The sequence below is a fragment of the Ammospiza nelsoni genome, chromosome 9 (genome assembly GCF_027579445.1).
Source record: "Ammospiza nelsoni isolate bAmmNel1 chromosome 9, bAmmNel1.pri, whole genome shotgun sequence".
Lineage (NCBI taxonomy): Eukaryota > Metazoa > Chordata > Aves > Passeriformes > Passerellidae > Ammospiza > Ammospiza nelsoni.
The window spans coordinates 19,835,927-19,852,017 of record NC_080641.1 but is presented as its reverse complement, the minus strand read 5'-3'; the positions used below and the strand labels follow the sequence as shown (position 1 = coordinate 19,852,017).

The window sequence follows — 16,091 nt, the reverse complement described above, 5'->3', positions numbered from 1 at the left end:
TTATTACCAAGAGGAATACAATACTGTGTTTAGTTTTCCAAATTACTCAAAGGAACACTGCAATGAGGCTGCATATGAAATATTTTAAGTAAGGCCAGCTAAAGGTAGACTGCAACATTCCACATTACACACAAACGTATAAGCCTCTTTCCCTGAGAATACTCAGGTAATGTGCATCACCTTTCAGAAAGCCTAATTATGATAGCACTCCTTGTATTTGCCAGACAAAATCTGTTTTTTTGAAAAAGGTCTATTTAGATTTCTTTTAAAAAGGTATTTCACTGTACATGTTGAATTTGCTTACTACCTTTTTCCTGCATTTCCCTGAGGAACATTTGTATCAAACAATTATATCTTGATATCTTGATTACCCACAAGATTACAGATATCTTGAAATACTGTCTCAATTATTCTAACCACATGACAAAGTAAAAATAACTGCAAGCCCCACACAAACACTACTGTATGTATCATTTGTTTCAATGATTTCTTCTCTTCATGAAAAGAGAAAGAAATGGGAACTTCCAGAATACTGGAAGCAATCTCCACACTACATACAAAAAGAAGTCTGACATAATTGGGTCTGAAACTGTATATGTGGTTTCAAGCCAGTTTTATAGCATTCCATAGACCCAGTCTCCTTCCTGCTCCAAGTTAATAGCATTTTAATATGTGTAGAACAAATTAAACCAACTCAGTCAATGACACATGCAGGAGATGTAGCTGGTGAGTCAGCCAGCAATCATGTTCCCTTACAAGCTAAAACCCTAATTGAGGGCTCAAACATGGATTCACTATAAGCTTTATTTGCGTCTTTTACAATAAAAATTCATAACTGATTTCTGCCAAAGCATGAGTGAGAAGTCCTCACTTATGCTCATATTCCTGATTTTTCTTGTGATTTAACCTAACAATAGTAGGAATATCACGGCTACCATTCCCTAGCTTCCATTTCACTTGATACACACTAGCTCTCCAAGTCTTTCTGAAACAAAAAAAATAAAGCAGTCTAACATTTTAGATTGTATAAAATTTAGGCTATCAAAGGTTAGTGTAGCATCATTTTTAAAATTCATCATCTGACTAACATGTCATGGGGTTTTGATGATCCCAGAGAAAGGTAAAGGGGCAGTTCACATCTACAACTAATTTATGAGGTTTTAAAAAGGAACTTCATTAGAAATGTTGTAGCAATCCACTAAAGGTTGAAACCATTGCTAAAAGTCATATGAGTACCATTTCCATCACTGACCAAGTTGTACTAAATTTCATTTCTTTCCAAGAACTATTCAAGGTTTTTCATTACCTCTGCAGTCCAATGTGGTTTACAGTCTGTCAGGCATTGTCCCAGTGTGCTGAGGAGACAAACCAACAGTGCTTTTGCTGACACTACCTTCTGTCCATCCAGAGATGGCCCTTTAGCAAAAAAAAGTTTCACATCTGACACAGGAACGTAACAACCTTCAAAAAACTGAGGCCTTCTTTCAAGGGGAAATAAACAGATACAGTGCTTTTGTACCCAAGGTGGCTGACAGCTCCTCAGAGTTGCAAAAGAAAATACTGAAGGACTACACTAAAACACTAAAAATCTTTAACAGAAAACTTCCTTTGTTCTTTTAGACCTCAGTATGCAAAATTTCTTTGTATTTGAGGTTCAGCATGTCAATGGCTCACACATGTACTTGAAGGACCATCCCCTTGGCTAACAAAACAGAGGCAACAATCAGATTAACCAGCTAAAGTAAAATCAACCTTGTCAAGTTTTCTTATGCATTACATTGGAAGATTCAGGGATTTTTGTCTTTTCAGTAAAATGCAACTCAATTATTTAACTGCTGTTCAAGTATCATCAGGCCCTTACAAAAGAGTAACACACTCCAAAGCACACATGTTAATAATTACAGCTCCTTTCTACAGATTTTACTTTCCTACTCATTCCCCAAAGGCTAGCTTCCTCCTGGAAAGGAGGCAGGTCTGGCATCTACACTGCATTAGGACAGAAATAAACAAAAGTGCACAAATGCAGTTAAATTTACTAAAAGCTTTAGGTCCATATTTTGGAAGTGAGAAACAACTGAGCCCTATTTTTAAACATTCACTGACCCTTAATCAAAATCAATGTTTTTAACACAACTCTTCATTTAAAAGGATACAAAATTTACAAGCAGTTCAATTGGTAAGTTTAAAAGGATTTAGTATCTGATGAAAACTTACCATTCCATGCAACTTGGTTTACATACTAGCAGCTCAAGAATTTTCTAGGTCTAACGCTCCTTTTTAGAGACCAGATAAACATAATGTGCAGGTTAGAACCAAAATGCTCATCTCTCATTTATCAGGCTCTGCACAGTTCCCTTCCCAAAGGGATGTATTAAATAAGACTTAATGGAGAAACCAATTAATATAAGCATGTCCCTCATGCAATATGGTCACACTTAAAACTTTATTAAGTACTTCCTAGAAGAAAAAAAATAAACACATGACAGACGTTGGTGAGACCCTCACCTTCAGGATATTCCTCTCCTTCAAATGATCAGCTAAAAGGCCACCTTTCTATCAGTTACACTCCAAAGTGAAACAGTTTCTAAATGACTGACTGGTAGCCAGCCTTTCTTGTGAACTACAACTCATTGTAACCTGCAGCTGCTGACAGACAAGAAATAAAATGTAAAAGTTTCAGCAGTGAGATGCATAAATAATTAGTAATTTCCACATAGGAAAGGTGTCCAAGCTATCCAGTAAACAGAGCAAATATAAACACAGCTGCAAACAGCAGTAGTCAATTCTTTTAACACAATCCATGCCAACATCTGTGGTCCTGCAGTAATATTCAATTTTGCCCACTATTTACTTGCCATAGCCATGACTTGCCTACACAAGCACTTAGAGCATAACTGGAAGCAGTGTGCTTTTGTGCTGTGGCAGGGTCTCCCTCCATGCTATTCAAGCCTGTAATAGCACTCCAGCAGCCTTCTCTGAGCACAGAGAAATCTAATTTTCCTTAGATATTTAATAAAGAAAAGGGAAATGGCTCTTCAGAGAAATGATGTATCTGCTCATCATCAAATGAAGTCAGTTATGTTCTGATTAGTTGGCCACTGACTTCTGCACTTTTATTTGCAAACAAGGGCCTGTTTACTTCTTTCAAAACAGGAGAAGAACGAAAGGAGATCAATGAAACACAGATGGTTTTTTGTGCCAGCCTGACACCAAGAAGTTCACATAAAAATCCCAGGTCCATTTTAACTTAACGCATCTCATCATGGAATTTAAACTTGCTTTTGCAATCTTGGCTTAGAAAGACTGACCACAAATCTTTCTCCAAAGGGCTGAGAAATACTTACTAAGACTTCAGCTAAACCCATAAAGTTCCACCAGTAATGCATTCTAATGGAGAAAAAAATTTGCTCAATGAATACTGAGTTTTAGCTCGGCTGTTTCAGACAGCATAGAAGCTGGAATTTCTTTTTACTATGTCTGGAAGTAGTTTACTGCTTGAGCTACACATAATCCAGAAGAATGCATGAAAAGTGAGACACATAAAACTAACTTTTACACAATAGTTATGTCAACAGTACATGTTCAAAATGTTAGGTTTTGGCTAACTAATAACTTTTTTAACACCCATTTTAAGTGACATTTGATAGTTTTAGCCTTCTATAACAAAAATTAACAGTAAAATCCTCCAACATCTTCTTAGCTACAAGTGCAGGGTAATTTATGACAACAACAATCCACTACTGAAAGACTGACCCCATCTGCCAGCCTGATTAAAACAATAAAAAAAAATACACAGTTAATGCAATATGAGATACTGATGAGTCAAAATTCTAAGATCATGTTATGATGTCATCAAACAGATATTTAATGCTATGTTAAGAATCACTAAGATTTAGACATGACAATAGGCCATAAGAAAACTCAGGTGTTTGGGAAGATCAAGAGCTTACCATATGGCAGAATACATGAACACAGCCTACTAGCAAAATACTAAGTCTGGATTTTTCTTTCTTTTTTTTTTTTCAAAGGATTGAACCATAGAAGCAAAAGCAATACTGGTTGGACAAGATGATAAAGTAACATAACTCACCAGAGACAGGTAAGGTTTGTTCAGGCAAAAGAACAAAAAGATATTTGATGATGGCTTTTGGCTGCTTTTTAAGTAGGATATTAGGACAAAATAGGTGTCCACAGACATTCTATCACACCACCTTACTTCTTGTCTAGAATTAAGACTCACCCTAGTATTTTACTTCAAATATACAGCTGCCTCACTGGGACTGGGGAGAATCACTCCTACAGACAATTAGCAAACAAAGTTGACAGTCGGGCTGTCAACATCATCACTGTCATTGTGACTGAAAGGAGATCCACTGCCTGCACCCTAGAGCAGGCTCAACACTTCCTAGGCTGTCCCCAAAACACCACTGGATGGCTAAACTGAATAGTTTCCAGAGTTCTCAGCAGTTAGGTGACATTAAGACTAATTATGGAAAAGTGACAATTCACTAAATCACTTCTGCTGCTCTGAGCAGACTGTTTCTGTGCACACACACACGACAAAACCACATCACAGCCATGTGTACAATGAGCACAGGCAGAGCAGGGCCCAGGCTCTATCCATCACCAGCCCCCCATTCCATGCAACCACCACTGGCTGGAGAAGGAAGGGATGCACTGCAATGGACAGACTTGAGCAGAGATCACTACAACGAAAGCAAGACAGTATTCCCAGCTTAAAGGAACCCAAACGCGACAACATGTGATGGGCAGTGTCACAAACACAGAGGGCACAAGGCTGAATTCAGCATGCTACCTACAAACTTCAGCAACATAGTCAAGAATTTCAGGGAACCCATTTCACTACTTTAAATGACATATTACTATAATATTTACTATCTGCCTTTTCTAAAATTGTTACTTTTTAAATTGGGTCTACAAAAAAGAATTAAGAGTCCATAATCAAGGCAAGTATAGGCTGGTTTAGAAAGCAACATTCATAAACTCAGGGTTAGTTTTTATTATTATTTCTTGGATCAACCAGAAAAGAATTTTTTTCTTATAAACTATGCACTTGACACTTAAAATTAAATGCAAATGTTACATTCTGTCTGTTTCTTAAGCATTAGAATTTCTTTTTTCTACAAGATAAGGAAACTTAAGGGTAAGAAAGGGTAAACAGTCTTAAGTATGCAAACCCACAACTCAGCTGTTTTCCTCCTTCCAAATTGTGATATTTGAACCTTGAAATAGCAAAGTACGCATGAAAGCAAAGTTTTTTCATGACAAAGGACTTGTCTTCCCATTTTTAAAACTTCTCTGTTTACCATCAGTCTTACCCAGAAAATAAACTGACAGTAACTGTTTAGGCATGTCACTTTCTCCATCCCTTCTTCCGCCATAAATCTAGAAGGGCTCTTCTCCTATCTCTTCAACTACTCTAACCACCTCCTGCTTACTTGTTCAAAGCAATTCAACAAGTCCACAGAAGACAAAGATATGAAGAGCAATTCCAAAATACCCAACCAAACAAAGCCACATTACCAAAACAAAATATCCAAGCCACTAGCTGTAGCTCGAGAAGTGCTTAAGCCTCAACCTGTGGGAGTGTAGGAAGAGACATGGGAAGGAAGTAGGGCTGTTCTGTTGAAGCTTTCTTCTCCAAACATCTGTTCCTCTTCAAAGTACTGTGGGGCTGGATGGACACTCAGTGACAATCACTACAGCTGCTGTCAGCCCACTTGATAAAATTCAGGCAATGCTGACTCATAATACTGAGTGCTTTCCTTCTGATCATGCCCTTCTTTCACTGGCTGTCTCTATTTCCTCTCCTAATCCTTACTTGAGAAAGAACTCATATCTATGCATTTCAAAATAAGCCTTAAATCTTTATAAGCATAAATACAGAGCTGTGATCAAAGCTGTCAACTCACACTGGGAAAGGGAAGAAAAATAAATGGGCACATTTAAAAAAACATTTTAATGCTATCTACCAGCAAACCAAACAAGATCCAACTACCATTTCCTTTAGGAAAACGAAGCAAAGTGAGTTAAAAAAAATTTTCTTTGAAAATAATTTGGAGAGAAGTAAAACAAAAAAGAATATTATCTGTCCTTCTCTGTATTAGTGTCTCCTTTCTACGTCTTTTGCATGTGATCTTTGCAAAAGAAAGCTATCCTAGACTGACATGGAGTACGATGTTTTGATGCAGGCAGTGTTAATGGCAGCACACGCTGGAAATTGAAAATCGTATAAGCCAACTTCTCCTTTGCCACAAAACTGCTTTATCAATGCTGACGATTAGCAGGTGTTACATGGAAGCACGGCCATAACTGAACTAAACCTGGAATATGTAAGTAGCCAGAATATTATTATCGACTTTTTACCCTCATTATATAATCACGTTCAGGCTGATGCAGCACGCGTTATCGTTATTTATTTTGAAAACCGAAAATTATCTCGCTCAAGAACGACAGACGCGCGGGTTCCCGGCCCGGCGTTCCGCCGATAAGCCAAGGCAGAACTCGCCCTCTGCAGACAGAGGCGCCGGAGGCTCGCCGAGCCGCGGCCCGTCCCCCGGCCGGTGCCTCGGGGCGCTTCCACCGTGCCCGCTGCCCACCCGTGTCCCGCGGGGCCGGGGCGCGGAGGGGCCGGGACGCGCCGGCCCCGCGGCCCCCGAGCCGGGCAGGGCCGCGCAGCGCGGCCTCTCCGCACCCCGCCCGGCGCGGACGCTCCCTGCCCGGCAGCGCCGCCCGCCCCGCCGCCCACCGCACCAGGAGGGCCCGGGCGGGGGCGGCCGGCGCTACCCCGGCACCGCTCGGCCCCGCCGCCGCCCGAGGGGACGGCGCAGCGCGGCCGCGATCGCCGCGCCCCGCCCGGGCCCGGCCGCCCCCCGCCCCCCGCGGCGGGGCCGCGCGCCCGGCGCGCCTCACCTTGGGAGCGCTGCCCGCGGCGGGAAGCGGCGGCGCGTGCGGGCATCGGCGTCCGCGCCCCGCCGAGCCCCGCGCGCCGCTCCGCCGGCCCCGGCTCGCGGGCCACGTCCCTGTCCGCGCCGCGCGCAGGCGCACTGGGCGCGCAGCCGCCGCGAGGGGCAGCCCCGGCTCCGCGGGCCCCCCGGGAGGGGCGGGCGGCGGCTCTGCCTCGCCGTGCTGCCTGCGGGCGGCCGGAGCCCGCGGGTCCAACGGCGGGAACCCACCGGCGCTGCTCCCGGACGGTGTCACGGCTCTCCCTGCGGGTCTCGGGGCTCCCGGTGCCGTACGCTGGAAGGCCTGGCGGCGAGCCGGCTCCGCAGCGTGCGGGTCGCTCGCGTGCTGCCCTCGTGCGGGTCGTCCGCTGTGTCGCCGCCGCCGCCTCCGCACGGCCCCGGCCCTGAGCCGGGCCCCGGGTCGCGGCGTCCCCGCCGCCCGCACTCGCTCCGCACGGCAGCGGCTCGGAGCCACCGCGGCGCCGCCGCCGCACGAGGCGAGGCCCCTGCTCGGGTTTGGTGCGGTCAGAGTGTCTGCCCGGGCGTCTCCATAACGCCGGCTCTGCGCTAGGAGCTGCGCACGGTAACGCGCTCTCCGGGAGCGCCACCGCCTCGGGCTACACGGGCCCGTCCCTAGGCTCATTTGTCTGACACGTTTCAGCCAGATGCCGATTAGGTTACACAAACAGTTGAGACACTGTCTGCCCGGAGCATCTCCCCATCTAATAATGAGCCCATTCGCCATTGTCATTCCACAGTGAGTAGAGACTCCTAGACTAAACCATACAGAAATTTTCATTTGGAAGAATTCTAACAAGACCTTTAATAAATAATTTTAATTTAAAAATATTTATTAAATTAATTCCAACACTACCGGAATACATACTGTACTCTACAACACTACTTCATAGCTAAGTATGCAGAAATACATTCTTTGAAAAAAAAGTATGCAGCAATAGCAATATTAGGCTTTCACCAGGCCTTCAGCCAAACTTTTTTCATTGAAATAAGGCTGTCACTCCTGCAAGTACAGCAAAAAAGATCCGAAACAATTACTACAAGTGACCACAAGGGTCAGTCCAGTCACAGACAACAGCCTTACTGCCTTGAGTCCTCTGCTGACAAACAGGGAGAGCGTTTGTCCTGCTTGCAGGAGATGCTCAAGCGTCAGTTTTGCCAGTCCAAGAGACTTATAAGTACTTGTCACTGCTCTAAAGCCCCTGCTTGATCCCTTGCTCTCCAGAACACATCTAAGTCAAAATACCACATACAAGAGAAATTGAGAAATAGCATTAAAGGAATGCTTTCCCCCCTATCAACGTGACATGAATAAAAGGTACTTCATTAAAGCATTGAAAATACTAGCTTTTACCTTAACGTGTTCAGGGTGTGTATGAATAGCAGTCACCCTTCCAACAAACATTGCCACCAAAAGCCAGAGGGAAAAAAAACCAGAAGAGCCCTTCACCCTGAATTTATAAGAGATGCTGGGGTGGGGCTAACAAACCCAGCTGGGGTCTCCATCTTGCGGGGTGGCAATGAGCAAGAAAGCATGTGGGTGTGTCAGGTTAACAGGCTGACTTTTGCCATGGCGAGCTATTTGAGGAGTAAAAAGCCTTTTTACAGAGAAAAACAAGAAATTGATTTTGTTTTTCCTTGTTTAACAAAAACTAACAAGTCTTGCTTATGATACCATTGTCTGTGAGGCATCATGGAGGTAATTGCCCAGTAGTAGCAGCAGACTTTTTGAAGACTATGGATTTATATGCCAGAGGGGAGGAAAAAAAAAAGTGCTCTGCTAGAGACACTTTCTGTACAAATTGAAAAGCACATAGAATTCTGAACTTTCTAAAATTCATTCTTAGATCACAGAATCATTTTTCAATTAGGTTGAAAAGATCTCCAAGATCATTAAGTCCATCCTTTGATCACCACCTTGCCAGTGAGGCCAAGGCACTAAGTGCCACATCCAGTCATTTCTTGAACTCCTCCAGGGGTCGTGACCGTGCCACCTCCCTGGGCAGCCACTTCCAAAGCCTAACCACTTTTTCAGCAAAAAAATTCCTTCTGATGTTCAATCTGAACCTCCCCTGGCACAGCTCAAGGCTATGTTCTCTTGTCACTGGTTGCCAGGGAGGAGAGGCAAATCTCCATCTTGCTACAACATCCTTTCAGACATTTAAATTACTTCCGAAGCTGGCAGGTCCCTACCAAGTAGGAACCATGCTGGTATTTTTCTGATGTAGTAAACATTTATTTTTTCTTTAATTTTCTTGGTTATTTATATCAAAGTAATTTTTTTAAATACTGGCTTATGTGTAACTAGCTAAGTGGATTGTTTGTATTTTTAGTGAAATGAATGAGCATAACCAGACAAATGCATCAGGAATGAAGATTCACTATTGCCTGCCAATGTCAAGAAACCTAATGCCATTTGACCTGTTTGATCCAGTGTATATATGTGTGCAAGTCTACATTCTTGCTTTAATGCATCAAATATCAATAATCCCAAGCAGCTATAATTTATTGTAGGGACAGTATTGAATTGAGATTTTGTTTGGTTTGATGTTATTAATTACTTGCTGCTTGATCGGTTGTGAGAATTTTCCCTAGAAAATGACGGCAATTAAAATCCTATAACATATACATAAATGGTGACTTTTTAAAGGATCAAATCCATGGATTGCTTTCTGTTTAAGACCCCTTCTCCGTGCTACATCTCTGGCTGATGCCGGCGGCGCTGCTCGCACCGCCCGCGCTCGGTCCGCCGGGCCGGCAGGGGGCAGCACGGGCCGCGCGCGGCCCCGCCCCGCCGGGCAGGGCAGGAGCTGCGGCTGCGCGGCGCGCGCGGCCTTTTCCCGTTTGCTGCGGAGCGCAGTCGTTGTGCGGAGCGGGCGCCGGCCTCAGGGACCGGACAGTGCCTGGCACGATGGTCGGTACCGGCACGGGGGGGGTCGGCGGCATCGCGTCCGTCGTTCCGCGGCCGCCGCGCCGCGCTGTCCGCACGGATGGAGCCCGATTGTCGCGGGCTCGGGGCGGCCGCCCGGCGCCGGCGTGGCAATGGCTGCCATTCTGAAGGGGCTGCGCCGCGGGCGGTTTGAGGGGCTCCCGCGGGGCCCGGCCCGGCCCCGTTACCGGCTGCGCTGTCCCCGTGGGCTGCGGGGTCCCACCGGCGGCTGGGTCGGGGCCGAGCCGCCGGGCCGGGGCTGATGCAGCCCCCGGTGCCCTGCAGCCGCCGCGCCGGGCCCCGGCGTGCGGGTGTCGGAGCGGCTGAGGACGGGGGGCGGCGGGGGAAGCGGCTCCGTGGCGGAACGGGTCAGAGAAATCGCGGCTGTGCGGGAGTGACGGGAAATGAGCGCGGTCATTGCTCCTGTCCGTGCGGACGGGCCTTTTTTCATGGCACGTTTAGTTGGAATGGTGTTTGCTTACAGGGTTATACGTTAATAACACATAGTTTATGTTTCTTATCCAAGGGGTTTGTGAAAGTTGTCAAGAATAAGGCGTACTTCAAGAGATACCAAGTGAAATTCAGGAGAAGGAGAGGTATTATTAAATTGCCTGTAACACACAATTAAATGTCCTTGGTGAATATTCCCGGTTTATGCATGCATTTTGCACACTGCAACTGTTGTTTTTCAGAGGGAAAAACTGACTACTATGCTCGGAAACGTTTGGTTATTCAAGATAAAAACAAGTACAACACTCCTAAATACAGGATGATTGTGCGTGTTACCAACAGAGACATCATCTGCCAGGTAAGGTCCGCCGTGTTTCCTGCTTATCTGCCAGTCTTGCAGGGTGAGGTCAGCACAGAGAGGGAGGCTTGGAGCACCTGGGGTTTCTTAGGCCGGATCTGCGCGGTGTTTGCATTGTAAAACAGCTCCTTAGAGGAGGACAGTCTTCAGTGTTATCACAACTTCAGTAATAAACCGTGTGCATTGTAGAAAAGAAGTTCCGCATGTGTTAGCACTTCTGCTGTGAGGTTATTTGTTGTGTAAGATTGTACTGCTTTAATGATTCTGGGCTAAGTAGAACATTTTTGGGAGAGGGAAGATGTCTCGGGGTGGGGGGGGGGGGGGTTTGCTATATTTAAAGGGCTTCAAAAAGAGGCCTTTTTTGCTTGGCTGAAGACAACCAAGTTCACAGTGTGACCTGTTAACCTGCATTGACTTGTGCTATGTCTAAGGGTTCTCTTTTGAGAGTTCTATTTCCATGTTGTGTGGCTCACATGAAGCTCTGAGGCTTTATGATGGCTTTCCTGTGAGATTGAAGAAGGCTTGTAAACAAGAACAAACACTTTTTCGTGCTCATTAGGCTGTGGTTATGTGTAGCATCATATGCAATTCCTCACTGTGGCTCACTTTTATTTAATTTTTAGACTGTTTTAACTAATTTTTAAGTTTAAAACTTAGGAATGCCTGGTTTATAATTAATAGTTGTTGTTGAGCAGCTACGTTTAACTTGGTTTTTCATAGAGTAGTTTTCTGATGAGAACAGTTCAGTCATTAATGAGGTTATTTTATCTTTGAAACTCAAAATGAAGATCAGTGGTTGCAGGGGCTTACATCTGACTGAAAGTCTTTTCCAGTATGTCAGAATCCTGCAGAAATGGGATGACACTTGGATGTAGAGAGGAGGTGTGAGAGTCAAAAGGAGAAGATTCTATGCCTGAAAGGAACAGCAGAAACCTGTCTGATAGTCCTGCTGTCCCACAGGGGACCCTGGGATGATGATGGTCTTAGACCACGATTAATCAAATCATTCCATAAAGTTACTAACAGTGTTGACGTGCTGCTTGTATTTTTTGAGATGTATCAGAAAATGGGACAGAACTCATCCCCATTCATAGTGATTCTTTGAAAGGTTACTATTATAGGCAGCTTCTGGCCTGATTTATGTGGAAAGGTAATAACCAGTTGTTGCTGACAAACATTTTAGCTGGCCTAATACAGGTTTGATTTCTTTGTGTCTTTACTTGAGGAGTTGATGACTCCTTTTGCAAAAACAAACAAACAACGGGGGGAGACAGGAGGGGCAGAACAAACAAACAACCCCCCCCCAACAAACCAAAGCAGCAACACTCCTTGAGCTTGCATGCAGAGCTTGGCAGTTGTTGCACACTCGGACCCAGCATGGCTTGAGTAGGTATCAGAAGAGGAACAGGGAGCCCTAACGTTTGTGTGTTGCAGATTGCCTATGCCAGAATCGAGGGGGACATGATCGTGTGCGCTGCCTACGCCCACGAGCTGCCCAAGTACGGCGTCAAGGTGGGGCTGACCAACTACGCTGCTGCCTACTGCACCGGCCTGCTCCTGGCACGCAGGGTACGTACGGGCACGCCTGGGGCTGCTGCTCTGCTGCTCCTCGGGGAACGGGGACACCCTTCCCTCAGGGCTGTGGCAGCCCGCCGAGTCTTGGGGGCTCTCAAAATCAGAACTTTCGCTCTTTACCATCATGGATTTGATGTGTCTTGTGACTGTCAAATCACCGGGAGAGAGGTCTGACAGCATGCAGTCTCAGCTCCAGCAGCTCACTTTTATGCCTCAGCCCTTAAGTTTGGTGGAGAAAGGGAGGGAGGAAGGGAGGATAAAAATGTAAGAAATGCACCTTGTAGAGTTCAAAAATATGTAAACAGCAGCCATCCATTTTCCACAGGGGTTCATGAATATGTTCAGTGGTGTACCTGTAGGAACCGAAGGTTGGAACTTAACAGACACACTTACAGTGGTGGTTGTTAAGAATCTTTGTTATTATTGGGTACATACTTTTTGTAAAGAAATTTGTTAAAGACATGATTCTACTGCAAATTCACATTTTAAAGTAATGGTAATTCTAAATTATTATCAATAAATGGAGGTAATTTCACAAGTGTGCTTTCTTTCCTCACAGCTTCTGAATAAATTTGGCCTTGATAAGATCTATGAAGGCCAAGTTGAAGTCACTGGCGATGAATACAATGTGGAAAGTGTGGATGGCAAGCCTGGTGCTTTTACATGCTACCTGGATGCAGGTCTTGCCAGAACTACCACTGGAAACAAAGTCTTTGGTGCTCTGAAGGGTGCAGTGGATGGGGGGCTGTCTATCCCTCATAGGTAATGTGTGTTACAAAGAATTTCTTTGGGGTTAGCCTGAGATGCTTATGTATGTGACAGTCTACTTACACTAGTCAATTTATGCTGGAATAATTTTGTACTGACATAGTAATAGTTATGTAATTAGATTCTGGGTTTGAAGGTTTTTTGTTGGTTGGTTTTTAATCTACAAATGCAATTCTGATAGTGCTGCTGTGAATCTTACAGTTGTCGAGATGTTACGAAACTTGTAGTAACTGAAGAACTATCTTGTTGCTTTTACCAAAAATCAAGAGAATGCCCTTATCAGATCTTCAAAAGGGTATTTGCTTGGTGTGAGTCTTCACCAAGTTTTGTGTAGGTGTTAATTTCATTGCGAAAAAATTACTTACCACGTACAAACCCACTGGCACTTGCTACAGTTGTCAGTACAGCAGTAAGTCTGAGCAGTCCACCTTCATTTAGAATTTCCACATGGATATTTTGACTGTTACCTAACAATGGTATTACAGCTGAGTGCTGCTTTCTGGTAGCAGCAGTGGAGTAAGAAACTATTGAGATCTTTTGTGTGTTTTCCTACCCTCTCCCATGCTGTGATATTCTTGGCTAATTGTCCAGTTGTTTTGAGTTGGCTGCTATGTGATGATACTTGCAGTGACTGAACACGCTGTAGTTGGTCCACAGCGTGTGTCTGATGTACTGCAGTGTTTCAAGACGGGACTGATGGCAGCTGAGATTAATTTAAAACATCCAAATTTTATAAGAGGGTCCTATCCCTCAGTTATCTGTAGGAGAATCTGATGTATGAGTCATTTCAGTGTGCATCTTAGCCTCTGCATTAGAGCCTTAATGTGACTGTCCGTGCTGTTTGACAGCACCAAACGTTTCCCTGGCTACGACTCGGAGAGCAAAGAGTTCAATGCTGAGGTGCACCGCAAGCACATCATGGGCCAGAACGTGGCCGATTACATGCGGTACCTGATGGAGGAGGATGAAGATGCCTACAAGAAACAGTTCTCCCAGTACATAAAGAACAATGTAACACCTGATGGGGTAAGGTTCATCCAGCTGGAGCTTGGGAATTTAAATAGAGAAGCTGTTAGGCACTTCTCTAGTAATGCAGATACGTCTGATATGTCGCATTGTGTGAGTCACGTTGTATGTTACCCATGCAAAGAAAATATTTTTTCGTTCACTAAGGGCTCTAATATTAGTGTAGAACTTCTGAAAGTGGAACCTTTTTGCCTGCTCTGAAACTTTATATTCTGCCTATAAATCAGACTTGACCTAAATCTCTGCTGGACCACTTTCCCCCCCTTCCCAAAAAACTAAATAAGAAGTTTCTGTACAAACTCTCTACTCTTTCCTTATCCTGCCCCACAGCCTATCATTTCTGCAGATGTAGTGCTTGTACCATGGGTGAGCATGTGGTTGTGGGTCACATCTGTGGTACTGTTTGTGTGACCCTAGAAGGGAGTTCACCTATTCCAGGAGAATAGAGAGAGCCCAAGGTACCATTTCATGGAGGTCTAGACTGTAATACACTTTATTTTAGTACTGCTTCACATTTTAGTTAATCAAATACTAGAAGATGGGTAGGAATGCAGAGGTGGTTCTTCTAGCTTTTCCAAGTATTAAACTCCTTCCAGATGGCTTGTCCTGCTGCCTCTAATATTCTTGCTTGGTTCGCCTAGTAAGTGATCTTGCAGCTTTAAAACATAGCTCCCTCATAATCCCCTTTTTAGGCTACAGCTACAGGCTTCATTCTCTTATCCCTTCATTTCCACGGGGTTTTGGGGTTTTGATAAATTTAACTAGTTGCTAGTTTTTTTCTAACAAATTATAAAAAGAAAGTAATGTAAATGCCAACTTCATCTGCTTTCTAAACAAATAGTAGTTATAGCTTGCATTCAAACAAAGTGAGCCTAGGATTTAGGTCACTATATAGACACTTCCTCTTTGCACATCTAAAAAGTTTTCCACAGCTGAGATCTAGTGGTCTTAATTAACCACCAGCAAAGATATTCTTAAAATTTGTGCCATTATGGAGCCAGAGTTGCCTTTGGGATAGAGCAGCATTACTGCATGCCTGGGGACAATGCAGGCACAGGGATCCTGGATTTCTGATAAACCTACAACTGGACCACTATGCTAAATTTAATTTTTTTCTTTTTTTCTCAAGATGGAAGAAATGTATAAAAAAGCCCATGCTGCTATACGGGATAATCCGGTCCATGAAAAGAAACCCAAGAGGGACGTTAAGAAAAAGAGGTAAAATTCTCATTCTTTCTAACATCTGTGTGACTTCTCTGTTGGACATACCTTAGTTACAGTGAAACTAGTAATATAGTTTTGCAGTTCTGTCATTAGTTCTGTGTTCTGGACCAGATTAAGATACAAGCTGTTCTGTATAACTTCAGAGTTAAATTTAGCAGCAGGAGTATAAAATTCAAGAGCTCTTAACTATTTAAAAATCAAAGTGAAGAGTGTTTGTGGCTTGAATAGCTGGAACAGTGTGTACCTTCAGGTCCCAATGTTTTCAGTGGGAAAGCTGCTTCTCTTCAGCTGAGAGCTCATTGACTATTTTCTCAGTACCAAACTATTTTGATTTTTAAGGGTGTGTGGGAAAAGAAATCAAGACACAGCTGTTGCACTGGGCTTGATAATGTCTATGCTTCAGTCATAGAGAATACAGAGTTTACCTCTAGAGAAATTGGAACTGTCCAGCCATGCTTTTTGTGGTAATTTAACTACAGCTTTAGATCATTATGAGGAAATAAAGCATGTTACAGAAGTGGGACTATATTCTCGTTGCACTGCTACTTTTTAGCTTTGGATCTGCTGCTCACTGTGCTTCCCTTACAGGTGGAACTGTCCCAAGATGTCTCTTGCCCAGAAGAAAGACCGCGTTGCTCAGAAGAAGGCCAGCTTCCTCAGGGCCCAGGAGCGCAGAACGGAGAGCTAAGACAATTTCCACAGTTTTCTGTGAAGCTTTGGAAAAAGAGGCAATAAATTTATTGAGGAAGCAACTGCGTAAGACCAGCTTATTTATATA

At 44.2% G+C, this 16,091-nt stretch overlaps 2 protein-coding genes and 1 non-coding gene across 9 annotated transcripts in view; 2 read left to right on the top strand and 1 right to left on the bottom strand.

Annotated features, from left to right (window-relative positions):
• The window catches only part of EVI5 (ecotropic viral integration site 5), a 72,028-nt gene extending 63,640 nt beyond the window's left edge, over positions 1-8,388 (bottom strand). For 3 of the 7 annotated variants that reach the window (XM_059478763.1, XM_059478768.1, XM_059478769.1), the window contains exon 1: positions 8,338-8,385. Coding sequence is in view for 1 of the 7 variants with exons in the window: in XM_059478771.1 (XP_059334754.1) it covers positions 8,338-8,388 (51 nt within the window). In the remaining 6 variants the exon portion in view is untranslated. Of the gene's footprint in view, positions 1-6,933; positions 7,055-7,196; positions 7,215-8,337 lie in introns of those variants that run through there. The other 4 variants (XM_059478771.1, XM_059478770.1, XM_059478766.1 and 1 more) reach the window with 4 other exon arrangements.
• Positions 8,389-9,785: 1,397 nt separating this feature from the next.
• Positions 9,786-16,065, top strand: RPL5 (ribosomal protein L5). Its single transcript, XM_059478774.1, has 8 exons — positions 9,786-9,897; positions 10,439-10,508; positions 10,605-10,720; positions 12,155-12,289; positions 12,855-13,057; positions 13,912-14,089; positions 15,219-15,307; positions 15,902-16,065. Exons 1-8 carry the CDS (start codon positions 9,895-9,897, stop codon positions 15,999-16,001), a joined length of 894 nt encoding a protein of 297 aa, XP_059334757.1. The 5' UTR covers positions 9,786-9,894; the 3' UTR covers positions 16,002-16,065.
• LOC132077275 (small nucleolar RNA SNORD21) lies at positions 13,671-13,767 on the top strand. Its single transcript, XR_009419030.1, has one exon. It is a non-coding gene; the product is annotated as a small nucleolar RNA SNORD21 (small nucleolar RNA).
• Positions 16,066-16,091: the final 26 nt, after the last annotated feature.